The sequence below is a fragment of the Cinclus cinclus genome, chromosome 20 (assembly GCF_963662255.1).
Source record: "Cinclus cinclus chromosome 20, bCinCin1.1, whole genome shotgun sequence".
NCBI lineage: Eukaryota > Metazoa > Chordata > Aves > Passeriformes > Cinclidae > Cinclus > Cinclus cinclus.
Genome location: NC_085065.1, coordinates 12171072 through 12197741, shown reverse-complemented (window position 1 = coordinate 12197741; position 26670 = coordinate 12171072). Strand labels below are relative to the sequence as shown.

The 26670-nt window shown below is 63.2% G+C and overlaps 3 protein-coding genes across 3 annotated transcripts in view; 2 read left to right on the top strand and 1 right to left on the bottom strand.

The window, feature by feature from the left end:
* Positions 1–3016: 3016 nt before the first annotated feature.
* On the top strand, positions 3017–5292 carry C1QTNF1 (C1q and TNF related 1). Its single transcript, XM_062506104.1, has 4 exons — positions 3017–3054; positions 3307–3457; positions 3578–3720; positions 4009–5292. Exons 2-4 carry the CDS (start codon positions 3321–3323, stop codon positions 4557–4559), a joined length of 831 nt encoding a protein of 276 aa, XP_062362088.1. The 5' UTR covers positions 3017–3054; positions 3307–3320; the 3' UTR covers positions 4560–5292.
* Positions 5293–6210: 918 nt separating this feature from the next.
* Positions 6211–10488, top strand: ENGASE (endo-beta-N-acetylglucosaminidase). The gene is made up of 14 exons (XM_062506202.1): positions 6211–6335; positions 6522–6598; positions 6725–6926; positions 7196–7344; positions 7431–7588; positions 7711–7859; positions 7968–8133; positions 8482–8585; positions 8811–8919; positions 9021–9193; positions 9412–9566; positions 9666–9768; positions 9859–9973; positions 10084–10488. The coding sequence occupies exons 1-14, from the start codon at positions 6217–6219 to the stop codon at positions 10486–10488; spliced, it is 2184 nt and encodes a 727-aa protein (XP_062362186.1). The 5' UTR covers positions 6211–6216.
* Positions 10489–11415: 927 nt separating this feature from the next.
* Positions 11416–26670, bottom strand: part of RBFOX3 (RNA binding fox-1 homolog 3) — a 99905-nt gene continuing 84650 nt past the window's right edge. Inside the window, exons 5-15 of the mRNA XM_062506027.1 lie at positions 19150–19401; positions 18519–18656; positions 18060–18113; positions 17461–17553; positions 16460–16520; positions 16165–16218; positions 15668–15800; positions 15103–15142; positions 14482–14543; positions 14131–14209; positions 11416–13304 (exon numbers count right to left, since the gene is read on the bottom strand). Of these exons, the coding sequence (XP_062362011.1) occupies positions 13260–13304; positions 14131–14209; positions 14482–14543; positions 15103–15142; positions 15668–15800; positions 16165–16218; positions 16460–16520; positions 17461–17553; positions 18060–18113; positions 18519–18656; positions 19150–19401 (1011 nt within the window). The 3' untranslated portion in view covers positions 11416–13259. The remainder of the gene's footprint in view (positions 13305–14130; positions 14210–14481; positions 14544–15102; positions 15143–15667; positions 15801–16164; positions 16219–16459; positions 16521–17460; positions 17554–18059; positions 18114–18518; positions 18657–19149; positions 19402–26670) is intronic.

The window sequence follows — 26670 nt, the reverse complement described above, 5'->3', positions numbered from 1 at the left end:
GCCCCTCCCGCTGCACCGCGGGTGCTGCCGGGAGCTGTGGTCCGCGCAGAGCAGGGCCCGGCTCTCTGGGGTGGGCGCAGCTCGGCTGCCCGGCGGGCGTGACCCCAGTGCTGCCCTGCTCCAGCCCGTAACACATTCCGTCCTTGTCCTGCTTGTTCCTTATGTCCCGCCGCCCCTCGGGTGGGGGAGCGGGGTAGAGCCAGCCCCGCGCCTTGGGACCCGTGTGCGTGTCCGGCTGCCAAAGGCTGGAGCCCCTGGGGCTGTGCTGGCCGGGGTGCCCTCGGGGTTGGGAGCGGGGCCAGCTGCACCCTCCGGGATGCCGGGCCCCGCAGCAGCTCGGGGGGCCCGTGCCGGCTGCGCTCCCGGAGCACGGACGGGAGAGGCGGCCGGTCCCGGCAGCGCACATGGTTAAAGCAGCCGCGGGCGCACATCTGGCGGGGGAGGGAGGGCTGCGAGCCTCGTCCGTGCCTCGCTGCCTCCTGCGCTTCCAAAAAGTGCATTTCCGCCCGGGCCGAGCGGGGAGAGGCGGCTCCGGAGCCGGAGGCAGCGCTCGGCCGTGGGCAGGTTCCGCGCCGGCCCGGGCGATGCTCTAGGGCCGCAGAGGTAGGTTTGGGGGGCAGGTCTGGGGGGCCTCCTCTGGGAGGTCACTCCGGAGCTGCAGCGCGTCCCGCTCCCATCTGCGGACGCTGCGGCGGCGGTGCCGCGGTACCGGGAGGCGGCTCCGCCTCGACAAGCGCTCGGGTGTCCTGGCACACGACCAGGCAGGCGGATCGGTCCCTGTGCCCCCCCCAGCCGAGCGAGGCCCTTGCCCTGCCTGCCAAGGAGCAGTGGGGACCCCACGGCTGAGCCTCACCGACCCACCGCGGCTCTGCAAGGACACTGATCCCCCCGGCCCTACCCCAGCTGTGTTCCCAAAAAACCCATTGCTAGGAACATGCGAAGCCTGTGCTAGGCCACCTTCGACTTCTCTTTGGGGATCACATTGGCTGTTGGGATCCCCAGCACAACGTCTTGCTGATGCTGCAGAAGTTGGAGGGCTGCAACTACCCCATGCTCCTTCCCCACATTTGCCCCATGCAGCCCACACCCTGCTGCCTGCCAGGTCTGCCCTGCTCTGGAGAAGAACAGGGCTCTGCAACCATTCCAGCGTCTGCAGCAGCACATGGGGGGGCCTGGCCTACCAGCACGACCCCAGAGGCACAGCAGTTCTGGCTGCTGTGATGCAGGGAAGTTTGTATCCACCACCCTAAAGAGAGACTGTGGGCTGGAAATGCTGGTCCTGCTGGCTCTGCACTGCCCCAAGCCCCTTATCCCTCCCCTAGTGTTTGTTCAGTTTCATCCTAGTCTTCATCTCCATCTGGAATTTTGGGGATGTTTTGACTTGCAATCCCAAGGCTTCTGCAGCCACTGAGTTTAAATCTCTGGCTGCTCCTGGAGGGCAGCCAGCCCTGATGGGAAAGCCCGCGTCCCCTGGCAGGACTGTGTGTGCCTGTGCACAGGTGGGCACCTCCCACCCAGCACACCTGCAGGGAGCAGGGGGGACACGCCGGAGGCCCAGTGAACCCTGTGGGCTGCTGACAGCACCCTGCATGCACCCCACAGTCGCCTCTGCTCTCGACAGCCTGGGGAGCACTGCCCTCCACCATGGGAACTCTCTGGTGAAGGGTTTCTCCTGGAGCAGCTCCCTGGGACTCGGTGTGTACCCCAGGGCCAAGCCTGCTGCAGTCCCAGAGGAATGCCTGGTGTGACGGTCCCAGAGCTGAGGGAAAGCCACAGGCTTCCCAGAGCCCCAGCATGCTCTCTGCCGTGGTCAGTGCTGCACATCTGGCACAGCTGGAGGCCAGGCAGGGTGAGCGGACCCCGGGCCAAGGCTCCCCTGGGTGACACCTGCTCACCAGCCGCTGGCTGGCCTCCTCCACGCTTCTATCCATGGATCTCCTTCTCCCCTGCCTCCCTCCACACCTGGCAGCACCGAGACAACGCGGTGGGAGACAGAGGACATACACCGGGAAGTGTATGAAGGGGCCAGGCCCTTGGCAGAGGGTTTGAGCAGCAGGAAAAGCCCTTTGGAGCCTTTCCCAATCCCTCCGCCCCTTCCCAGCTCCAGTGACTCATAATCCAGGCATCTGCCCCCAGGCCTCAGACGCTCTCCGCACCTGCTGCGGGAGCACGCACGGTCCCTTGGACCCCACACCTGGGGACGACGGGGACAACGGGAACAGCCACCCATGCTCTGAGAGCCGCGCTCACCAGAACAACGGAATTCTAGCCCAAAATTCGTCATGGGCTGGCTCAGCCGCAGAGAACAGGACAGGAATAGACGGCCCTTGGTGCTGCCCGACCCTCAGAACCCTTGCAGCGGAGCCGGGCGGTGCCGCCGAGGCTGCTCGGGAGGGGAACACGGCAGAGGGCACACCCGTGTGCCAGCCCAGGGAGGCACCTGGCTGAGATAGCAGCCATCCCATCCCGGCTCGGACCCTGCTGCCGCGGGATGCCCGGCGCTGCTGGGCAGTGCTACACCCCTGTTTGGCCAAGGCTCACCTCGGGGCCAAAGGGCGAGGTGCTTCGTGCCCGGCCTCACGTCTCCAGCAGATACGGCTTTGATAATAGAGGGAGGGGTCACGGAGCGCCCGGGCTGGGCCACAGTGCCACCACCACTGCAAATATTAGTTTTGGCCCCATACAGGGTGTGGGCTCTCGGAAAGGTTTCTCTCTGTGGCAGCCAGCCCACATGCCTCTCTCTGGAGGAGTGGGCCTTGTCCCCTTTCCAACCCTTGGGCTGGCAGCCCCCAGGGCACGGGACCCCCTCGCAGGACCGGGGTGCAGATTGCCTCTCTGGGCCCGGCTGGGCCACACACAGGCAGGGCTGCACCCTGACATTTGCCCCACGGTATCTGGATCTGTCTGTAATTTTGCAGGTGCTGACATCCTAAATTGCTGTTCTTGGGCGTCCATGGGAGGCAGCTGAAGCCGGGCTGAGCAGCAGCAGCAGCACTTGGTCCAGGACTTGGCCCAGTCAGAGGCTGCTGCTCTGCTCCACTCTCAGCTCCTGAGGTAATCCCATCTCTGTATGTGCCAGGGGTCAGGGACTGAAAAGCCCTGGCCCTCCTGTTCGTGAGCCCAGAGCCCCTGAACTGCCCCAGCGTGGGTGTCCCCAGGTGCTCACTGGGGTAACACTATACCACAGCCCAGCCAGAACCCAGGGGCCATGCAGTGAACAGGTCCTGTCCCAGGACAGCTCAGGGCATGGCTGGGCTGGGAGTCTCCTCATTCCCGTCCCCCTCAGCTGTCCCTGGCACCTCACAGGGCACAGCCAAGGCATGGAGGGGCTGTGGTTGCATGGTGTTCTGCTGATCTTCCTGCTGCCCTGCCCTGTGGGGAGCCAGAGCAGCTCCATCCCTGACCAGCGATGGTGGACAGACCCCAGTGAGGCCCCATCCCAGCACCAAGCTGCCAGGTGAGGGGACCTCAGAGCCATGGTGCTCCGCGGCCGGGGCCAGGGCAGCCCTGGCAGCGCAGAGGGCCCCTGCCCCGTCCCCCATAGCTCCCTGTTGTGCTTTGCTTTCTGCCTTGCCAGGGCCACACAGGAGCAGAAGACTGATGGTGCCCAGGAGGGGCTGCCCCCACAGCCCCGCTGTGTCCGCTGCTGCCCCCCACCTGAAAAGCGCTTCTACCCCCAGTACCAGCCCATGCCTCAGATCAACATGACCATCCTGAAAGGTGAGGGCTGGCAGGACCCCACACTGCCTTGTCAGCATTGCCCCAGGTCCAGCACTGAGCTGGGCTCACAGTGCCAGCTCTTGCGCAGACTGGGAATGAGAAATGGCTGGTGGCAGTGGTCCTGTGCCTGCCCAGAGGGTAGGAGCCACACTGGGGTGTGACTGGGGGCTGGGGCAGGATGCTGGGTCCCTGCTCCCTCCATCCCTCTCTGGGGAAGGGGCTTTCGGGGTGCTGGGTTCAGCTCTGGCCCTTGCTTGACAGCCGAACTCTCCCTCCTGCTCTGTCCAGGAGAGAAGGGGGACCGTGGTGAGCGTGGCATGCAGGGAAAGTTCGGCAAGACGGGGGTGGCCGGCAGCAGGGGCCACGCAGGGCCCAAGGGACAGAAGGGCAGCATGGGCGCCCCGGGGGAGCGCTGCAAGAGCCACTACGCTGCCTTCTCCGTGGGCCGCAAGAAACCCCTGCACAGCAACGACTACTACCAGACCCTCATCTTCGACACGGAGTTTGTCAACCTCTACGACCACTTCAACATGTTCACGGGCAAGTTTTACTGCTACATCCCCGGGATCTACTACTTCAGCCTCAACGTGCACACCTGGAACCAGAAGGAGACGTACCTGCACATCATGCGCAATGGGGCGGAGGTGGTGATCCTGTACGCCCAGGTGAGCGACCGCAGCATCATGCAGAGCCAGAGCGTCATGCTGGAGCTGAAGGAGCAGGATGAGGTCTGGGTGCGGCTCTACAAGGGTGAGCGTGAGAACGCCATCTTCAGTGATGAGTACGACACTTACATCACCTTCAGTGGCCACCTCATCAAGTACAGCGGGGACCCCTGAGCACCAGGCCCTTCCCACGCCTCCTGTGCCAGGCCAGGTGGCCAAGGAACCCCTGTCCCTCTCATCCCAGGAGTGCCACCCCCATTATGCTGTTAGTCACCCTAGTGCCACTACCCCCAGCAGCCGCACCAGTGTGTGAATTCCCTCACTGTGGCGCCTCAAGGCCAACCAGACACACCTGGAAGAGTTGGAGCAGTTTCAAGCCCCTGCCACGTTAGTGACCAGGAAGCAGCTGCTCACCTGGGGTGGGCATGGAGCTCACCTGGGGCGGGCAGGGAGTTCACCCGCTCTCCCCACTCCAGAGCTGGGTTTGCCAGGCACAGCCTTGCTGAGCTGGCACCAATGGAGCGGTGTGACTGCTGGTGCAGACACTCACACCGTGTTCCTCCTTGTGCCAGTGGTGCTCAGCACCATCTGGAAAGGCAATAAACCACTAAGGGCCCTTTCCTGCCACACTGCAGGTGTTGCAGTGGGGGCTGGGTACCCCTGTGGGGAGGGAATTGTGTCACTTCCCTCTACGGGTTCCGTCACCGCTCACCACAGCCTCTGCTCAGGAAGGGCTCTCTCCCCACCAGCAGCCCTGGGCGTGGGGCCTTTGGCCTCAGCCACTTCCTCTTCCCTTTGGTTATCTGCTGGCCAGGCTTCATGTTTGTGTAGATGCAGCAGTAGCATAGGCCAGCCTGCTGACCCCCCATTCAGCTCATGCCACATTAAACACCTCACATTTCCAGCCTTGCTCACACCCTCAGTGTCCTCTTGCTTTGTGTTGGGAGGCTCCAGGGGACTCAGGGCAGGGTTGTTCTCCTGGGGTGCAGGGGCTCCCAGAGAGCTGAGGGCTGGCATGGTGCTGCTGAGCTGGAGGTGGAGAGGGAAGAGCAAACTGTCCCTGGAGAGCTGGGAGACCTGTGCCAGGCATGGCATGGGCCATGTGCCCCAAGGGCCAGGAGCTGCATGCAGTGTCAGCCTGGGAACAGGACAGGCTAGGAAGGGTGGCAGGGCTGTCAGGAGTGCAGATTATCCAGCACATCCACAGGGAGCAGGTGGGTCTGAGGGTGTCAGGGTCTGGATTGCTGGGTCTGTGGCTGGGCTGAGCAGGGCTGCATCTGGAAACCAGAACACCAGAACAGGAGGGAGGGGAACGGACTGGGGGGACTTAGGATGACGTGAAATAGAGCCCTGGCCGCACATGTGGGGAGTGGGTGGATGGTGGTGGCCAAGTGAGGCAGGTCAGGACATTCACTGCTGTGCCTGAGGGGTAGGGGCATCAGCCCAGGGCCCCAGCCTGGTCCCATGGCATGGGCAAAGCTCCTTGGCCACGCTGACCCCTGTGAACCAGGTACCGTATCCGTCCCCAGCTGCCCAGCAGGGCCTGTTACGGACACAGGTTACATCCCAGCACATGGATTCATTCACACACATTCTACCTCAGGACACGCAATCCATTCCCAGGCATGTGGTTCCTTCCCAGGACATTCAGCCCATCCCGGGACGTACAGCCCACCCCGGGCCACACGCGGTCCATCCCGGGCCCCGGGCGGGCGGTGCCGGGGGCGGAGCGGACCGGACGGGCGGAGCTGCGGGGCCGCGCCCCCGGCAGAGCCGGGCCCGGCGGCGGCGGCGGAGCGGTCAGAGCGGGAGCGGCGGCGGCGGCAGCGCCATGGCGGAGGCGGCGGAGGGCCCGGGACGGCGGGGGAAGAGAACGGGCACCGAGCCCGGCGCCGAGCCCGGCACCGGGGAGCCGGCCGAGACGGAGCGGGCCGCGAGGCGGCGGCGGAGGTGGATGGAGGGGCCCGGGGCCGCGATCGCGGCCGGGACCAGCGTGGGGGGACGGTGATGGGATGGGTTCCGGGACCGGGAGCGCGATGGGGACCGGAGCCGGGGCCGGGGCCGGGGCCGGCAGGGTCCGGTCGGCGCTGGCCGCGGTGCTGGCCCGGCCCGGCCCTCACTCACCTCCCGGGGCAGCTTCCAGCCGGCGGCGGACGTGCAGGGAACCACTGTCCTGCACGAAACCATCAGCGACCGCCCGCAGCCCCTGCCAGGTGAGGGAGGCACCGGGAGAGGCCCCGCGGACCCCACGGGGATGGGGCAGTGTCGGTCCCGCACGGAGCTGCACGGGCGCTGCTCGCTGCTGACCCCGAGCTGAACTGCCCGCCCGTCCTTCCCAGCACGGTACTTCGACACGAAGACGACGGAGCCCATCAGCTTCTTCTTGTCCGGCCTGGAGGAACTGCTGGCCTGGCAGCCCAACAGCAACGATGAGTTCAATGTGTCAGCCGTGCCTCTGGCCAAGCGGCAGCCCCCGCTCCACAGCAGGCGGCCCCGGACGCTGGTGTGCCACGACATGCGGGGCGGCTACTTGGAGGACAGGTACGTGCTAGGTGGGAGGGAGGTGTGACGGTGGAGCTCAGCGTCTCAAACTGCTGTTTGAGTGTCCTGCCGGCCGAGCCGCGGGTCAGCAGGGATGGGGTGATTGGCTCTTGGCACCAGCGCTCGGGGAACCTTGCTCAGGCTGGGATGTTCAGAAGTGGCTCAGTGCCACAGTTCTGCCCGGCTCCAGCTGTGAGTCAGGCTCCTACCCAGCCCCACAGGATCTGCCAGCGTTCTTCTTGCACTGCCCAACCCTTTTCCCTCTGCAGGTTCATCCAGGGCTCGGCCACACGCAATCCCTATGTCTTCTACCACTGGCGCTACATCGACATCTTCGTCTACTTCAGCCACCACACTGTGACCATCCCGCCCGTGGTCTGGACAAATGCAGCGCACCGGAACAGCGTCCCTGTGCTGGGTGAGGGCAGGGCTGAGCCTGGGGCAGCCCCAGCAGTGAGGTGGATTCACCAGCATGTGCAGCTGACTCTCTCACTGCCTCCCCAGGCACATTCATCACGGAGTGGACAGACGGGGAGAAGCTGTGCGAGGCGTTCCTGGCCGGTGGCGAGGAGGCGTACGGCGCGGTGGCCGAGCAGCTGGCCCGCATTGCCCAGCACTTCCGCTTCGACGGCTGGCTGGTCAACATCGAGAACAAGCTGAGCGTGAGTCCTGGTGGCCCTGCTTGCCCCCTGCCTCTCCCTGCCCATCTCCCTGCCTTCGTGCTGTTCCCCTGGGAGCCCCTGCCCCGTGCCCTCACCCACCTGTGTCTGCTCTCTCCTGGCAGGCAGCAGCCGTGGGCAACCTGCCCCTGTTCCTGCGGGACCTGACGGCACGGGTGCACAGCGCCGTGCCAGGAGGACTGGTGATCTGGTATGACAGCGTCCTGAAGGACGGCACGCTGAGGTGGCAGAACGAGCTGAACGATGATAATAGGTGAGGCTGGCAAAACTGTCTGTGGGCAGGGGGCATGAGCCCACCCCAAACCCAGCATGGCATGTGTGACCATAGCATCTGCCCTGCAACTCTGACCCTTGTCCCCAGGATGTTCTTTGATGCCTGTGACGGGCTGTTCACCAACTACAACTGGAAGGAGGAGCAGCTGCAGCGCACCCAGAGGCTGGCTGGTCCACGCCTCAACGACATCTATGTCGGTGTTGATGTCTTTGCCCGTGGGGATGTGATTGGTGGTGGCTTCGACACTGACAAGGTGGGTGTGACAGGGGGCAGGGATGGGCCAGAGCTCGACCCTGGACCTCCCCCGGCACAGGGCTCTGAGCTCCCACTGATGGCCCTGCTGGGCTGGGCTGTGCTGTGTTGGGCTACTAACCTGGGGATGGACTGGTAAGGAGTGAGGGATCCCCGAGTGCTGGCCATGCGTGAAGAGGGAGTTGGAGGATCCTAGTGCTGCCGTCCCAGAAAAGGAAGATGCTGCAGCACGTCCCTGTGGTGTCCTGCCCTGCTGTGGGGCCAGTGGAACCTGGGGGGAGCGGGGACAGGACGGGTGACAAGGTGACTGCCTGGCCTGGCCCACGCTGCTCACCTCTCCTTCCTGCAGTCACTGCGCCTGATCCGGCAGTTCGGCCTCTCCGCAGCCATCTTTGCTCCTGGCTGGGTCTACGAGCACCTGGGGAAGGAAAACTTCCTGCAGAATGAGAACAGGTGAGGGCAGGTGTTGTGGGAGGAATGGGGCCCTCAGTGCCCTGGCTCAGGAAGGCTGTGGGGTGGTGGGACACAGCTGCAGGGACACTGTGTCTGTCAGAACACCATGGCTGCTGACCAGGAGCCAGCTGGCCCCATTCTGCCCCAGTTCAGGTGATACCTGAGGCCATGCAGGGCAGTGACCATAATGGGGGTCTCTGCCCTGACACCCACCTTTGACTGCAGGTTCTGGGGCTCGCTGGCCGAGTACCTGCCCACGCACAGCATTTGCAAACTGCCTCTCACCACCTCCTTCTGCCTGGGCATGGGCAGCAGCACGTTCCTGGATGGGAAGGTGGGTGCAGGTTGACAACTCAGCTCTGGTCAGGCTGTGCTGGGCTGGGCAGGGGAGTTCCTGCTCCAGGCTGCCCCAGCTCAGCTCTCCCTGTGCCGTAGGATGAAGAGTCTGGGCCCTGGTACGACCTCAGTGCGCAGGACATCCAGCCACTGTACCTGGAGAAGCAGGGCATGCTGAGTGCCAGCTGCTACCTGCAAGATGCCTGGTGTGGGGGCAGCTCCCTGCAGCTGCAGGGCACCATTCCCCCTGGCGAGGAGCGCGTGGCTGTCCGGTGAGTAAAGGGGTGAGGCCCTTCACCCCTCCTCAGCACTGGGCTGGCACCATGTCAGCATGGCATGGCCTGCATGGCCTGAGCTGTGGGCCCCAGGGCCTTGTGGCGAGTGTGCCCAGGCTCTGCCCACACTGCCCAGTACACCTAACACAACGCACCTTCTCTTTGTCTCTCTCTCTCTGTCTCTGTCTCTCTCTGGGTGGATTTGGGGTCATCAGCCTCTTCTCTTTGCAGATGCCGGCCCCCCCCAAGCTCTTCCTGACCCTGCTCTACAAGCTGGAGGGGCCACAGCCCGATGACTTTACAGTGGCACTGGAGGTCACCACCTGGGACTCGGGATTCTGCTTTGAAGGCAACCCCACCTCCTTGCCGGGTGAGGACCTGGTCCCCCCGTGCTCTCTGCAGTGAGCACCTGCTCTAGAGCGTGGGACCAGCTCAGTCCCTCACCCCCTGACCTGGCTCCCTCCGGCAGAGCCCAATGGCCGCTACCACCCCCGGTTCCTCCCGGCACCGCCGCCCAGCCTGGCCAAGCTGCTCGCCGCCTGCCACCGTGGATCCCATGGCTGGACCAGCCGGTGAGTGCCCTGCCTGTACCTGTGTCCACAGCCAGGCATGGGACACCAGGGCTTCCTGGCACCATTCCCGCTCTACCTCTTCCCTCTCAGGTGCTACGAGCTGGAGCTGCAGGACTGCAGCCTACGAGACCTCTCCTTGACTGTGTCCCGCCAGCAGCCCAGCCTGCAGGAGACATCCTTCACCTGCCTGCTCGGGGAGGTCCGGGTGAGTGCCTGCCACTGCTTGGTGGGGACACCTGCCCCAGTGCCACCCTTGTTCTAGGAAGGTGGCTGCGTGGCCGCCCTGTCCCCGGCAGTGCTGTGGTTCCCTCGCAGGTGCTGGACACGGCCAGCGTGGCGGCCTCCCCGCCGCAGGTGCACAGCGTGACGGCCTCGCAGCTCTGGTGGCAGGAGGGCCCCGAACCCGAGCAGCTCTCGCTCAGCCTCACCCTGCGCTGGTCCTTCCCTCCTGGCCGTGCCAGATGGTTCCGCGTCCTGAGCCAGGGCGCCCGGTGCCGCCTGGGCCAGACTGCGCCGCAGGTGCTGGGGCTGGCCCAGGGCTGCCTGTTCCGTGCCGTGGGGCTGTCGGTGCCGCGGCCGGCGCCGGGACAGTCCTGCCGGCTGGAGTTGCTGGTGGAACCGGTGCTGCGGGACGAGCTGCCCGTGGACCCCGAGCGCTGGGGCCGTCTCGTGCTGGTCTACTCCACGCCAGGCGGTGGCACCGGCTCAGATGGGCATTAAAGCAACTGTGGGGCAGCCCGTGCCATGTCTGCTCCATGTGGCGAGTGGGTTGTCGGGGGGGACACAGAGGGAGGCTGCATTTCATCATCCTGGGCTGGTGATGGGCTGCATTTCATCACCCTGAGTTGGTGATGGGCTGCATTTCATCACCCTTTCCTCACACGCCTGTGGTTGTGCTCAGCCCTCACCGTGGGGGCGCACTGGGTGCTGACCAGGACCCTGCAAGTGGCTGGCAGGGGCCCGCAACATGTGTGACCCCAGACTGGGGCACCTGCCCTGAGAAGCCCACCAGCTCCTGCAGCCCTCACTGCCTCAAGCTGTCTGCCCACAGGCTTGGGATACTTGCCCTAAGCCCCCAAGATGCACAGGCCCCTCAGGGCTCAGCCAGGTGGGGAGCTGCCAGCACGGGCTCTGCAGCAGCCCCGAGGAGCAGCCCTGCATGAGTGACCACTGTGCTCATTAATGTGGACCCAGCCTGGTGCCACCAGCCTACGCTGCCTCCCCCGAGTATCTTGTGAGGAGGAGAGAAAATTTATAGCAGCAATTATTTTCTCACAGTCTGGTGAGCAAGCAATTAGCAGGCAGGAGCAGACGAGTGCTCCTGCAATGGGGTCCCAAGCCCTGTCCCCTGTCCCCAAAGAATGCAGGCTCCGCCAGGGACACCAATGCCAGCGGTGGAGCTACTGCTCCTGAGGCTCTCAGGAATGTATTACCTGATGGCTCAAGGAATCAAGGGCTTGTCCCAGCCAAGAAAGGGCTCTTCACCCTCTGCTCCCTCACCATGGTTGAGGCTGGGGGCCCCAAGGGTTCCCCAGTTGCCCACAGGCTCTGGCCCCCTGCCCAGCCAGATCTACTGTAGCAGCCATGGCCCCGTGCCCCCTGCAGCACAACCAGTCAAAACCTGAGTCGCCCTGGTTGAAGAAAGAAATCTTTATTAATAATTTCAATAATAATAATAATCCTTGTAATAATAATAATAATAATAATAATAATAATACTGTTTATTAGAATGGTCACACTTTGAAGCATACAGGATGGGCCAGCGCCAGCCGCACGCTGGGGCGGCGCAGGGGTGCTGTAAGGGAGAAGCCAGTACAGCGATGGACGGAGCTTTGTACAGGGGGCAGGGCCGGGGCTATGTACACCAGGAATAGAAAAGGGGGAGCTCATCGCTGGGGCTCGGGGGCGTCTGCAGACTATAAAGTGAGGTTTGAGGAGTGGCAGAGCCACAGGGGCGCGGGACGGCGCTGCACCCCGGGGTGGGCTCCGCAGTGCCCACGCGCCCACGCCCTCGTGACTTGGGTGGGTCCCCTGCGGGTGATGCAGTGGCCGAGACCCCGCACCCAGGGCCGGGGGCCATCCTGCTGCCCCAGGCAGGGACGGGTGGCCGTGAGCGTGTCCCGTGCCGCAGAGCAAGCGGGAGTGGGACAGGGGCAGCGCCTGGCCCAGCTTTGGTCAGGGCTGGTCCAGGCTGGGTGGGAGCGCAGGTGTCAGGGAAGGAGGGAGGAAGAAGGGGAAGGGGGTCACAAGCGAGTTGCAAGCTCCTCTTAACAAAAATTCCCTTTAAAAGGCAGAGGGTCGTCCCCTGCAATACCTCAGCACCGCAGCCGCCCCGGCTCCGCGCGGAGCCGAGGCCTCGCACACTGGACACGCTGATGGCCGCCAGGCCGGGGCTCGGGGGGCGCCAGGCCGGGTCCCCACCCCGTCACCCGGCCCCACGAGCCGGGCAGGGCGCAGCGCTCTGCCGGCACCCCCGGCGCTGCTGTGCCGGGGAAAGGAAGACGTGGCGCCCAGGCCTGCACCTGGGCAGGTGAGGGCCCCGCGGACCCTCACGCCTGCCTACACCGGCTCCCTCCCTGCTGGGCTCTGGGGCCGGGGCGCTGGGGGTCCCTCCGGCCGGCGCGTCCGCCCGCCGGTGCTCGCCGCGGCTCCTCTGGGACTCGCTCGCTCGGTGTGTGTGGACAGGTGGGACTCACTTGGCTGCTGCCACTTGTTTCTCCTTTTATTTTGTTTGGGGTTTTTTTATGTTTTTCTTTTTGTTGCTTTGCTTTTAATTTTTTTATATTTTGGGGTTCTTTTTTTTTTTTTTTTTTTTTCTGTGTGTGTGTGTGTGTTTGGATTATCTTTGCCCTTCCTGGTCCCAGAAGGAAACAGCCACGGATTCACTACAACAGAAACAAGAGAGGCAGGTCTTTCGCTGGAGCTCTCAGGCTGAGCTGCTGGCTGGGGGCACGCAGGCACCATCCCAGCCCACCGAGCCCACGCAGCCAGCCCAGCCCATCACACTCAGCCCCTGGATCCTGAACCCACCCCAGCCTCGCCAGTCCCCACAGCTGGCAGCAACCCCAGCTGGCTCCTCTCTCTCCTATGGGGCAGAGGGGCTGCTCGGGGGGCTGCTGTCACCCCAGTGCCCGCAGCGAGCATCCTTGCAGGCTGAGCACCCCTGCCTGCCTTGCTGGGTACCTCTGCACCCAGCCAGGGCAGTAGGGGACCCCACTCCCGGCTGTGGGAACGGGGTGCAGCTGGGGCTGAGGGCTGGCCCCGCTGCCCGCGGTCCCCGGGGCGGGCGGATGGAACAGGAGAGGCCGGCGGGCGGCAGGACGAGGTAACCCTATGGCTGTGGGGTGCAGTGGCCCCACAGAGCCCGGCGCCAGCCCCGGCCACCCGGGCAGCACCCGCGGCTCCTCCGCAGGCTCGGCCTCGGCTCTGCCTGGTTTGGTTTGGTGCTAGTGAGCATCGGGGGCAGTGGTGGGGGGGCTGGGTCTGTCTTGCTAGTAGGGAGTGAAGCGGCTGTACCCTCCTCGGTATAGACTAGCCTGCAACATCAAAGATGAAAAAAAAGCCAATCAGTATTCAGAGATAGCCAAAGCCTAGATCTTCCCTTTTTCTCAATGTTTTTTCTTTTTCTTTTTTTTCTCCTCTTTCAAATGACACCAAATTGCTGCTGTCCTTGGGATGTGAGGGGCAGGCAGGGCCAGGGTGCCCAGTGCTGCCCTGCTCTGTGGCCACGGTGGCCACGGGCACTGCTCTGGGGCAGGGGTTGCCATGCGCCTCCAATGTGGCACTGCTGTGCCATGCCTGCCAAGGAGCTGCCTCCATCCCTGCTGTGGCACTGAGCTGAAAACCCCCAGGATGTAGTGCCCGTGGCCCCTCACTAGCAGCTGCCCAGGGCTGGGGGGTGCCAAGAAATAAAAAAGACAGAAAAAGGCAGGTTGGCTTTGCGATCCCAGCTGTGAGTGCAATTTTTCATCTTTGATGCTGTCAGAGCTGGCCAAGAGCTGTGGTGTGAGGGGCTGCAGGGACCCCCGGTGGGGCTGCACGTGAGGCCCTGGGGACACTGTCCTACACTGGGGTGACAGAGGGGGTCCTGGAACCTGACCAGGCGGCCGCTGGGGGAGCAGCCAGGCCCATGGGAAGTGGGCAGGACTGTGCAGGGTGTGAGGGCAAGGTGGGGCAGGGGTGCAGGGTGGGGGGTTCCTCTCCTGCAGACAGAGCCAGGCAGGGGCTGTGCCATTCCCGCTCCCCTCCCACAGCCCCCGCGCCTGCCCCGTGCCCCACGGCCCCACGGCCGCTGTGCCAGACCCTCCCTGGGCTGGCTGCAGCCCCCCGGGAAGCAGAGGAAGCCCGAGGGGCTGCTCTTACCATGGTGCCAATGCTGTAGGTGGCGGCGGGGCCGATGGTGTGGTGGTAGGGGTCTGCTGCTGCGTACACTCTGCCATAGCTAGGAGCAAACAGCGCTGGGTGTTAGTGACAACAGCTGGGCTCCTGTCTCCCCTCAAAGCCCACCCTCCCAGCCACACCTGGGAGCCCCCCCGGGATCTCCCTGCTCCCCCTTTCCAACCCAGCTCTGAACAGAACAAGGGGTCCCTGTTTGCACAACACCCTCCCCATGCCTGACCCTGTCCTGTCCCATGGCACAGAGAGCTGGGGATGTCAGGGTGGACAGTGCAGGGGTGGCACGGAGCTCCCCCAGGTGTGATGCCCAGCCCTTACCTGTCACTGTATGCGGCCGCTGCTGCTGCGGGCTGGGCGTACCTGTAGGCAGCATAGCCCCCCTGCAGGAGGAGAAACAGGTAAGGGGCTGCACCCACTTGGGGGGGGTGGGGGCAGCTGGGTGCCCCATGGCACTGCAGAGTAGTGTGGGAGCTGGTGCCAGTGCCACTGGGCAGGCATCAGCCTCATTACCATTCCCCAGGGGCTTTCACAAACATTAACCTTAAAAAATTAAATTTCCAGAGAAGAGACTGTCACCTCCCCGCTCGCTTTAATGAGGTGTCACGTTAGATAAATCCTTCAGTGCCCGCCTGAAATATCGCCTCTGGCTCCTCAGACACGGAGGTTAAACGCGGCTGTAAGGAGCTGAGGCCATAAATCCCACCTGGCACCAGCCCTGCAAGGGGGCTGGCAAGGGCACAGGACTGGGCACAGGACCCTGTGTGGTGTGTGCTACCCAGACTGCTCTGAAGAAGCTATACTGTGTTCATGCCCTTACTGCCACCCAGGGGAAGGGGTTGGAGGGGGCAGAGCCCACCACAGACCCGTGTGATGCCGCTTGCCCCCTGTGCTGGCACGGGGTCCCTGTCACAGCCCAGCCCAGGGCACAGTGTTACTTACGTAGATCTCAGCTCCGTAGAACCCATCCTGGTAGACGACCCTGGAAATGAGGCGGAGGCATCAGAGCCCGGCCCGTGGCCCTAGACGAGCGGAGTGGGGTGAGGGCAGGGAATGGGGAAGCTGCCTCAGCCCCACAGCTGATGGGCAAGGAGGAGCTGTCTGGGCCCCAAAGGCACATCTGGGATTGTGGGCAGGGACTTTGGGACACGCAGAGGGCACAGCCACAGGCAGGGCATGTCAGAGGAGGGTCCCAGGGCAGGATCTCTGCTGGAAGCAGCCAAGCAGCCACAGATGGGCACAGCTGTGTCTGTGCCCAACGCCATCACCGCTGCCCGTGCTGGGAGAGAGTTCCCATTAAACTATTATTCCATTATTCCCTGGCTGGAACAAAACCCTGTGCCTCGGTGTACAGGAGGGCAGAGCCTGGGGCAGGGACAGAGCCTGTGGCCAGGCAGGTGCCGCAGGAGCTGCAGCCTGTTCCCGACGTGCGAGAGCCCAGCGATGCCAACGCAGACCCGGAGCAGGGCCAGCACTTGCCCCGGGCCAGCGGTCCCCCGGTACTCACGCGCCGTAGGTGGGGATGGGTGGCGGCGGCGGCGCGGCGCGGAAGGTGTTGTACACGGCACGGCCTCGGCCCCGCAGGTGTGCCCCTCGGTACGCCACGGCCGTCCCCGTGGCGGGGTACGGGAACCCAGTTACTGCAGGAGGCAGGGGACACCTGTGGGCTTTGCACAGCAGCTCCACACAGCCCCCACGGGGCATCTGTGGCACAGCCCGCCCCTGTACCCTCAGCCTGGCAGGGACATGGACCCGTGGGGATTCCGGGCAAGGGGACAGGATAGGAAGGGATGGGATGGGATGGGGTGGGGTGGGATGGGATGGGATGGGATGGGATGGGATGGGATGGGATGGGATGGGATGGGATAGGATAGGATATGGGGAACTGTCCAGGCAGGTGTGAAGGACAGGGACAGGGGCCAGTGGCTGCTCACTGCACAGAGCAGTGGCAGACACTGCAGAGCTGACGTTTGGGGGTCAGGTACTGCTGCAGCCTGACGTTACCTGCGTAGAATTCGGGGCCGTAGACTGCTCCCACCACCGGGTTCAGCTTCCAGCCTGCAGGCAGGGAGAGCTGGTTGGGACAGGGCACTGTCCATGGTGCTCTGAGGGGAAACAGCCCCATCCCCAGGCAAGGCACGGGGGGGCTGCACTCCTGCACTGGGCAGGAGCATTGCTCCCCCATTTGCCTGCAGGTGTGGAGGGCATTCACTGCCAGAGCTTCACAGCAGCCAGACAGTGCCGGTGCCTGGAGCTGTCCCTGCCTGCTGCCCCCTGCTCTCTGGACACTGGCCCTTACCGTTGGTGTAGGGGTTGGCCACCTTCTTGTTGGTCATAACACGGGCCGTGGCATTGTTCACCTGCAGAGAGAGGGACAGGGCTCAGTGCCTGAGGCCCGTGGAGCTGCTGAGGCCGTGGTCCAGGGCCCGCTCAGCTGTGCTCAGCGGCTGCTGCTGCTTCGGGTGCCGGAGCAAAGGATGCACCAGAGAGACGAGACAAGGCTGTGCCTGCAGCACCCTGCTGTACGCAGACCTGCCTGTGCCTCCAGCCAGCCCAGGCCTCCCTGCTCCAGCTGTGAGCATGACTCAGGCTGGTGGCCGATGCCCCAAGAGCTGCGGTGCCATGCTCAGGGTGAGCCCCCACATGCTGCCCGTAAGCTCCTGCCCGATTTTGTTGGATGAAGTTTTCCTTGTCCTTGGGGCCATAGCTGTGTCCTGCCGGGCTCCATCTCTGCCATCAGCACTGCTGAGGACATTTTGTCCTACTCCCTCTGCCATGTGCCACCCTGCTTCCCACCACTCGCCAGCACCAGTGAGGAGCTGCTGGTAAATGGGCAGAGCCTGATCCCTGTGCTAAGCTTGCAGAAATCAAAGCCTCTGGGGCTGGGCAGCTGCTGGCACTGCAGGTGTGGAGCTGCGGGTGGATCCTCCCCTCCCAGCACACAACAGGGGGGATGGCATGCGGGGCAGAGCCCCAAAGCTCTCTGCAGAGCCTGGGGCAGCTGCTGTGGGCACAGGGGTCTGCCAGACTTGTCTGTACCAGGCAGAACACAGCCCCAGCTGACACCCCGGCTCTATGCACCCAGGAGGTTCCTCTGGGCCAGACGCTCCTTGTGCCAAGCCATGACCTTCCCGGCAGCTGGCACACATGCTCCCGTGCTACATTCAGGGACACATGCACGCGCCGGGCACGGCTCCCTGGGGCACCGGGCACCCGGAGCTGCCCCCAAGCGCCCCAGAGCCCGGGCAGGGGACACGCACACGCAGGCATGGCACGGCACTAGCACACTTATCTGAGCACCTCAATCTTCCGGCCCTCTACGATGGTGCCATTCAGCTTCTCCCGTGCCCGGTCGGCATCTGTGCTAGTTTCAAAAGTTACAAACCCAAAACCCTGTGAGCAGAGGAGAAAAGGAGAAAGAAAGAGACAGAGAGAGACAGAGAGAGGGTGTGGGGACAGAGAGAGAGAGGGGGTGAATCAGGAGAGCTGGCACAGGAGGTGAAGCTGCCACAGTGCAGAGAAGAAGAGCCCAGACTGGGGTCCCCATAGGGGCCAGGGGTCCCAGCTCAGGCCCCAGAATCACCCACGAGCTGGGAGAAGAGTCTGGGAGAGGGGCACAGAAAGCAGGGAAGATACAACAGAGACATCCAGACACAGAGGGACACGAGCTGCCTGTGGCAGGACAGAGCGAGCCCTCTCCTCCCTCCAGTGCCAGGTGCAGGCACCCACACAACCTCCCCAGTTGGCGCCGGGGCTGCCCCGACAAGGCACAGCGCATGCCAGCGAACCATGGGACAGGAGAGGAGGGGAGAGCAGGTCACAGCACTGCTGGGCAACCTGGCTCTACTGACACCCTCCCCAGGACTCACTGTATGGTGCTGGCCATGGGCATCACCCACCTTGGAGCCCCGCTCATTGAAAATGATCTCCACATCCAGAATTTTCCCGAATTGCTGCAAGTGGAGAGAACAAAGGGGTGAGTGCCTGCAAAGCCCCTGGCCCTGCACCCAGAGCTGCTAGCATGGGGCTCTGTGTCAGGGATGGGCAGAGGGTTGCCTTGGGGGCCAGACCTGGGGACCCCAGGGTCATGCAGGGGAAAGCCCTCGTCCCTCCCATGGCTCCTACTCTGACAGGACTTGGGGAGTGTCATCCAAAAATTCCTTAGCTGGCACTGCTCTGAGTCCTAATGAGGGCTGGGAAGGGGACAGTGGAGGGGGGACAAGGGCTCTGTGTCACTCCCCACTGCACACACAGGGGCTGGGCAGTACAGGCCCTTGGGAGGTGACAGTGCCAAGGTCCCGATGGTGCCATGGGACACAGGGAGCAGAGATGTGATGCCTGGATGGAGCTGTACTCACCCCAAACATTTGCCGCAGGTCGGGGTCCCGGAATCGAAAGGGAATGTTGGAGACGTGTAACCTCTTGGGCTGCTGCTTGTCTGTGTTGTCTGAGGAGTGTAGCTGCTGGCTGTCTGTCTGTGCCGCCTCGTCTGTCTGCTGTGGGGGGCACTGCTGCCATCAGCCCCAGGCCATGCCAGCCCCGTGTCCCCAGCAGGGACACCCTGGACCCTGTGGTCTCCAGGTTCTGGGCAGTGCCCCACGAGTGTCCCTCCCTCCTGGTGAGCCAGGGGATGATGGTGGGGTTATGGGGGTGCAGATGCTGCACTCGGGACCACGTGGAAGGACTGGAAAGCGTTGAGCTCAGCACCTTCCTGGTGCTGCATTCCAGCCCTATAACTGCCACGATCTTGCAGAGCAGAGCCAGGCAAGTGGATTGATGAGAAATGATGGGGAGCTGTGAGGGGGCATGATGGTAGGAACACCCAGCCTGTGGCACTTTGGCCAGGCAGCACCACTGCCCCAGGACCCTCCTGGCAGCTCTGGCACTTCCCAGGATCCCTGCAGCAGGACTGCCCCAGCACCCCCAGTGCCTGTGGTACCGGCCTGAGCCCACCCGCAGCCCCGAGGCAGCCCCGAGGCAGCGCCTTACCGGTACTGTCTGTGTCCCTGCTATGGACTGTGTGCTGGCCTCGCTGCCGGGCTGCTCGCTGTGGCTCTGTGCTGGTGTGTAGAGGCTCATGGCGTGCTCCGGTACCGAGCTCTGCCCCGAGTAGTCCTGCGTGGGGTGGGGGTGCGGCGGGGCGTACTCTGCGGGGATCCCGTTCTGGGGGGGCGGGGGGTACTGGGCGGGGGGGTAGGGCTGAGCCATCGCGTCCGGTGGAGCCGTGGCGTCCTGGTTACCCTGCCAAGAGAGCGGCACCGTCTCCCTCAGCTGCTGCCATGCCTGGGCTGCCGCTTCCCCGGGAGGGGGTTCTGATCTCAACAGCCAGACCCACCCCACCCACTCCCCTACACCCCAGCCTTTGCCATCTCCCCCAAACCCGGAGCTGTCTCTGGGCTGTGGTGCCTTTGGGGTCATGTTGCCAGCAGCTGAGCCCCATCCTCTCCCGCTCCTATCCCTGCCTGCCCAGTGTGCTGGGGCTTGGGTAGAAGGATGGAGGTCTCCACGTAGGGTTTAACTCCTGAAGCTGGCTCCTGAGTATCCCTCTCCTTGGGAAGGGAGACATGGTCAGGCCCCATTCTGGAGCCCAGCACAGGGCAAAGCAGAGCCCGGCCAGAAGCACCGTGCTGGGAGCTGCACAGCACCAGCACTGCTGGGCAGGCTGGGAGGGGCGTCAGGGAGGGATGCTGATGGCCCCTTGGCAAACGCCAGACAGGGATCAATTAACTGCTAAATATTTGATTAGGCCCTTTGCTCTAACGCAGCTGGCTTGGCCGCCTTGGTCAAACGGGGTGAGCTGCACCCACGCCAAGGGCGAAGGGCTGCTGGGGTTTGTGTGGGGCTGGGAGCGCAGCGTGGGGCTCCCAGGCTGTGCCTGCTCTGCACACCCGCCCATCCACCCACTGTCCACCTCCACAGCCCAGCACACGCCCAGGTGTGTGCTGCACCCCAGAGCAGTCCCAGGGCTGCAGCCCCTGGGATGCTTTACAGCGTGCTGCTGCAGCCTCTGGCCTGTGAAATCCATCTGTGGCTCAGCCCGCAGAGACGAGCTACTTAATTGTGTGTGTCACCGATTTATATTGGGGAGGGACGGCGGGGGGGGCTGGGGGGGGATGCGCTGGCAGCTGCCATCCCCCCATCCCCAGCCCGCAGGGCTGTGAGGGTGGCAGCGGGAACACAGAGAGGGGACACAGAGCGGGAATAGCCCCGCTGCAGATCTGCAAGTCATCGGCAGCAGCGGCAGCGCCTGCCCGCGCTGACTCAGCCGCACCTGCCGGAGCGGCCCGGGGCTGCCACGCTGCAGGAGCAGAGCCCCTGCACGGGACGGGCACCGGGAGCTGCCCACGCCACTCCTGCCCACACCCAGGTGCTAATTCCACCGGGCAGGTCGGAGGGCTCCATCCTGTGCCCGCCTGGGTCTTGGCACCCGACTCTTCTCCAGGGAGCAGGGAGCCACCGCGGGCACTCTGCAGTGCCCGCCTGCATCCCCCGTGCCTGCTGCCCATCCCTCCCTCCTGTCCCTGGCACCCTGTCCGTCCCTCCCTGCCTGCATGTGCAAAACCAGGAGCAGCTCACCCCCCTCCTCTCCTGCTCTGCCCTGGGTACATCCTTGCAGTCTCCACAGCCAGGATCAGCCACCAAGGCAGGGACCAGGATGTCAGAGGGCAGACGGAACACAGGGACTGCCTCCACCTGCCCAGGTCTTGGGCCCTCCCTGTCCCTCATCAGCCTGTCCCAACAGCCACGTTTGTACCAGTTATTAATTAGGGCTGTCGCAGTGCCTGTCAGCCCGGGTATTATTTCATTCAGGGACCATTAGGTTCCCCTGGTTGCTACTCATGGCACTGGAGCTGTGGGTGCTGCAGAGACACAGATCCACAGCTCCCAGTGCCTCCCGTCCGCTCCCAGTGCCTGGCCACCCCCTCTGGGGACAGAGCTGCTTGACTGGGCCTGCACCCCATGGGTGAGGGTCCCATGGGGAAGGGAACTCTACAGGTTTGGCTGTGTGCTGCATGTGGACATCACGCTACTCAGTTCCACAAGCCATGCTGCCCACACCACTGGAACAGCCCCATCCCTGGGCAGTCCCCAGCAGTGAGGGTCCCTCTGTTCCTACCAGGAGGTGGCTGGAGCCCCTTTTGGGGTGTCACCTTGCACTGAGCACCCAGGGGGTCCCTGGGGACCCACTTTTGCAGCCCAGCAGGTACCAGCAGGACTGTGGCATGAGCCTGTGCTCAAACACCTCTGCCCCAGGGATGGCAGAAGAGAGGCTGGAACAGGGAAATCTGCCAGGTGTCCCCTGTGCAGTGTCCCCCACACTGAGTCCCCTGCCAGGTGTCCCCTGTGCAGTGTCCTCTGCCCTGCCCACGGCTCAGTCTCACACCACCAGCACTGCACAGCAGCTGCCGCAGCAGGCAAGGGGTAGATATCATCTTTAGCTGATTAAATGTCCCTCATTAACGAGTTTCTTTAATTAATGAAGTTTTTTTGTTTGCTCCACTTGCTTTCTCCCCCTACTCTGCCTCCTCAGCACAATCCAGGCCATTTCCTTTCAAGTCATTTAGCGCGTGGGGCCGGTTCCTGCCGACACCGCATTTTGGTGATTGTGCCTGTCAGCTCGGGGCTGACGACGCCTTTTCCCACATTTGCTCCTTTTTAAGAAAAGAACATGCCAGGAGCCCCTGGATGCAGAGGACGGGTCGGAGCTATCAGCCAGAGTGCAGGGCCCTGCACTAACACAAGTCAGCTGCCAGCCACGAGCACTGGGCCACCAAACCTGGGCCGGGACAGGCCAGCAGTGCCGGTGCCACGCAGGAGTGCCTGCGGTGACGGGCTGCTCACCCGTGCCCTGCTGCCACGGCAGCCACCACGCACGTGCCCAACTCCTCCAAGCCTCACAGCCATCCTGCTGCCCTGGCCTGACCCCAGGCCCATCTCCAGCCCGGGGCAGCTCCCATTAGCTGACTGCCCATGGCTGTGCCCTCCCTGCGCTACCTACACGGCGCTGATGGTGCAGGGGTGGCACAGCACGGGGCTGGTCACGGCATGGCACTGCCTGGTCATGGCTGACCCTGCTTGGTCACGGCACTCTTTGGTCACAGCACACGTACAGCTGGGTGAAGCCACATGTGTGGAGTGCCAGAGCAACTGGAGAGAGAAGACAGCCCTGTCACTCCACTCCTCCCCACCCTGACAGTGGTTCCCACTACCTGTGGCTGTCCTGCTCCTCCCACTGGGAAGCAGACACCTGCTGCAAGGGGAAAGGGGGCCCACAGCATCCACAGAGCCCCCTCAGATGCTCCTGCAAGCTTCAGAGCCTCAATGAGCATATCCTGCAGGCAAGGCAGGGCAGGCAGAAAACACTTCACTGTGACCTGGAATGGCTCCTGCCTGCTTGCTAATGCCAGGGCACACCCCTGCCACATCATGAGGGATCCTGAGGTCACTGCAGAGCACAGGGAAGGGTGCCCAGCAATTCCAAACGTCTCCCGTGGGGGACCTGCTGTGCCCACCAGCAGGAAACCAGAGCCAGCAGCAGCCAGGGGAACTGGTGGGACCATCTGCCCTGGAGCAGGGCGGTGTGGCACTGTGCTGAGCAGCACAGACAGGTTCAGGAAACGCCCAGTGGAGGCAGAAGGGTCCTGGCACGGCCCAAGGTAGCCCCCAGGCACCCTGGGCCCATGCAGGCATCACGGTGCCCAGCACAACTCATCTTCGTGACCGACACAACGTCCCCCCTTGGATCCAGCCCTCGGCCATGCTAATGACTGTCAACATGGAACACAGGCCATGAAGGGGAAGAAAATTACTCCCTGAAAAGGAATTGACTGATCCCTGTCATTTCTCACAAAACCAGTGACCTGTAAATATTTCATTACCCCAAAAGCTGTGCCATCCATACAAAGCAGTGCCTGGTGCTGTGCAGGCACAGAGCTCCCGGCTGTGGGCCAGGGGTCGGGGTGCCCCTGGAGGGACCAGCCCTGCCCACCGTGGGGATGTCAGGAGCTGGGGGTGAAGTGGGGCCACAGTGATCCCTCAGAGAGCTGGGGTGATGATGAGGATGGACCTTGTGGAGGAAGCAGGGAAGCAGTGAGGAGCTGCAGGGACCAGTGGCAGCAGTGGATAAATGTCTTCATCGCCGAGCGCAGGGAGGGGTGAGAGGTTGGTAATGGCATCTCAGGGATGCTGCGGGGGAAAGGAGTGCTCCAGGGAGCAGGCAGGACCTGAGCTGGGGGAGGAGGAGGAGGAGGAGGAGGAGGAGGAGGAGGAGGAGGAGAAGGAGGAGGAGGAGGAGGAGAAGGAGGAGGAGGAGGAGGAGAAGGAGGAGGAGGAGCGGCAGGGGGAAGCAGAGCAGCCTGCTGGCGTGGCAAACACAATTTTTCTGGGCTGCCACACTCTGTCCCGGCACTGGGCATCCCCCCACCCCGCTCCTGCCCTCCAGCTAACAGAGCCAGGGACGCTGCTGCCCCTGCGCCCCTGGCAGCCCGGGGAGGACGGGCGGAGCGGTGGCAGCCCTGTGACATCCAGGAGTGGGGATGGCCCGGGCACACACCGGCACGTGTGTCCCTGTCACCTCCGGCACGGGGCACAAGGGGCCACGGTCCGGCCCCGGCTCCTGGCTCTGCCAGCTGGAAACTTCGGAGCTGAGGCTTCATGAAATATTCATGAAGTAAATGGTGCAATTTCATCTGCATTCAGCCAACTTCATGTATATTTCAGAGTATTATGAAATGATAATGTTGTGTAACCAAGGCGAGACGGGGGTGCTTGGGGGGGGCTCCCGGCCACCCCCGCCTGCCCGGCCGACAGCTCCTGGCTCGCCATGGAGCGGTGCCACCGCACCGGGAGCGCCTGACGGCTGCGACAGCGCCGGGGACGCGGCGGGGTCGGGCACGGAGGAACAGAGCTCCGGGATGCTCAGCCCTCTGGCTCCCTCCTGAACACAGCCCGACATCGCCGGTGGGGCCTGGGCTCACCCAGGCAGCTCCTGGAACTGCCAGCAGTGCCAGGGCACACCTGTGGGAGTCCTTGGTGGCATCCCTGGCACAGCTCTGCCTCCAGGCACACCGGAGCGAGGCAGATCTGGTGTCTGCAGCGCTGGCTGAGATTCCCAGAGGTGTTTGGTCCACGGTGGCCACCAAAAGGTTGTGACAGGTGGCCCACAAGGTAAAAGCTAGGCTGGAGAGCCCAGGGATGGGCCGGAGGCAACCTGAGCGCCCGTGAGCATCCTCCTGAGCTCTGCAGGCACCAGTGTCAGATGCAGATGCCCACACATGGCATGGACCAGTGGTGACCAGCCTGCTGCTCCAGAGGGCCTGGGGGCAGCTGCTGTTCCCCCTCTTGGAAAGGGCTGGGGCTCTGGAATCCTCACAAGGAGCTGCCAGAGCCCAGCTGAATGCAGACAGCTCCAGGCACTGTGAGCAGTGGGATCAGTGGCCACTGGCCTAGTACTTGCCACAAGCCCCACAGCAGCTGCACTGCCATCCCCACATATGGCTCCACAGCTCCCAGGGCTCCAGCAGAGTCCTGGGTCCTGCACCTGCAGAGCCCCTCACAGCCCAGAGCCCACCCACAGACCCTGTCACTGTCACACCATTGTCACCATGCTGGGCTCTGGCACAGCTGCACGTGGCACTTGTTCGCCCACATGGTGTGGGCACTCGTGGCACCAAGGACCCATGTGTGCACCCGGACAGTGCTTGCACACAGCCCTCTCTGATAGGCAGCCAGGAGCATAATTTTTCCTCTAATTACATATTCAGCACTTCTGAGAAAATGAGATTTTGGTAATTCAATTGGACTGAGAAGCAGCGCTATAATAAAATGAAATTTGTAACAATCGTGCAGTTAAATTAGTTAAATGGAGAGGAAGGAGCTGTGGAAAATTGACCCCTCGATCTCCTAAAGACTAATCAGACATTTGAACTGGGTTGTGCTAACAAAGCCCCCGGGGTGTGCAGCACAGAGTGAGGGGAGAGCAGAGATGCCACAGGGGAAGAGCTGGAAAACAGCTGGGCACGTGGTGGTGTCACAGAGGGGATGTCCCTGCTCCAGTCCTGGTGCGGGGTGGGATGGCTTTGGCAGGGACTATGCCAGGTATGATGCTGGAGCCATGCCCTCTGTGGCACTGGCCACTGCCAGGGCCTGATCACTGGGTCCTGGCAATGACAGATACCATGGAGGCCACTGTCCCCACGGCTCCTGTCCCCACACCGGGTCCTTGCTGGGTGCCAGCAGGGACCCGAGGGACATGGGCACACACGCCTGGCCGTGGGGACAGCCCTGAGTGGGGACAGCCACGGCAGGACAGCTGGACAGGGGTGGCACACAGTGCCAGGCTGGTGGGCACCAAGGCATCCTGTGGGCTGAGGCAGGTACAACGCAATTAGCCTCAATATTTATCTTGTTGTTCATCTTTTCTATTTTTTCTTGTAAAAGAAAAGGAGAAAAAGACGAGTTTCTCATTTGCAAGTTAATTAGCCTAATTACCTCTAATTAAGGGCTCCCCACACAATGCAGATCACAAATAAGCTGCCACTGTCGCCTGCTCCCACTCTTCTCTCCCCAGTTTTGATTTTCCACAGGAGCTGTTTGAAGGCTGTGGTGAGAACCCGGGTGTGGATCCTGGCGGGGCACAGCAGGGCTTGTATGGAATTGGGGAGCTGCACCTGACCCCTGGCAGGCCATGCCCACCACAAACCCTTGACCTTCTGGGATGCTCCCTCCCAGCCCCTGAACACCAAGGGAGGTGGTGCAGGTTAAAGCCCTGCTGGGGCTGCCCATGGACAGTGGAGGAGTGAATCCTGCAGCTCCCAGCCTGCTCCATGGCACTGGCATGTCCCTGGGCCAGTAGCCACGGCATGGCCAGGACTGCACAGCCCCTGACCACACGCTGCTAGGCTCAGCAGCACTGGAAGATTCAGCTCCTTCCTTGGACATTTGGTTATCCTGTGCCCAGGCACCCTTCCCAACCCTGGCACAGCTCCCTGCACCCCCCAGACCCCAGCCCCACACTGACTACAAAAACCTGCACCGAAGTGACTAACACTGGAGGGGCTGCAGTGCCCCGTGGTGCCCCTGGCTCCTCCGTGGAAGCCCACCATCCCACAGACACAGTGCCCCCATCCCCGTGGGGAGAGCAGCCAGGCAGCCAAGTGACCCTGAAGCACCTGGAGGTGCCTGGGGTGCCCAGTGCAGTCCCAGCACCCTGCCCAGCCCTGGCTGCAGACCAGGAGCTGGCCTGGCCTGGGGGCTGCACAGGAAAACCATGTTTCAGAAGCATCTTCCTATATGGATGCTGCCCCTGAGTGGGGGCAGCCCCAGGGCCAGGGGTGGTGGAGCTGGTGGGGGTGGCCTGCACCCTCTCTCCTAATTAGCCTTTCTTTCTTATCCCCACCCCCAACTGCATGTGATGCTTTAAAGAATGACAGATACTAAATCTAATTTAATCTACTCATTCACCCATCACTATAGCATAAAAATAGGAATATACCTATAAAAAGAGCATTT

Bases quoted from the DNA above. Each gene is read 5' to 3' on its own strand.
- C1QTNF1 (XM_062506104.1), top strand. From the start codon at position 3,321: ATGGAGGGGCTGTGGTTGCATGGTGTTCTGCTGATCTTCCTGCTGCCC. The intron at 3,458-3,577 runs GTGAGGGGACCT...CTGCCTTGCCAG, and splicing joins TCCCAGCACCAAGCTGCCAG to GGCCACACAGGAGCAGAAGA. The intron at 3,721-4,008 runs GTGAGGGCTGGC...TGCTCTGTCCAG, and splicing joins CAACATGACCATCCTGAAAG to GAGAGAAGGGGGACCGTGGT.
- ENGASE (XM_062506202.1), top strand. From the start codon at position 6,217: ATGGCGGAGGCGGCGGAGGGCCCGGGACGGCGGGGGAAGAGAACGGGC. The intron at 9,567-9,665 runs GTGAGGACCTGG...TCCCTCCGGCAG, and splicing joins CAACCCCACCTCCTTGCCGG to AGCCCAATGGCCGCTACCAC. The intron at 9,769-9,858 runs GTGAGTGCCCTG...CTTCCCTCTCAG, and splicing joins TCCCATGGCTGGACCAGCCG to GTGCTACGAGCTGGAGCTGC.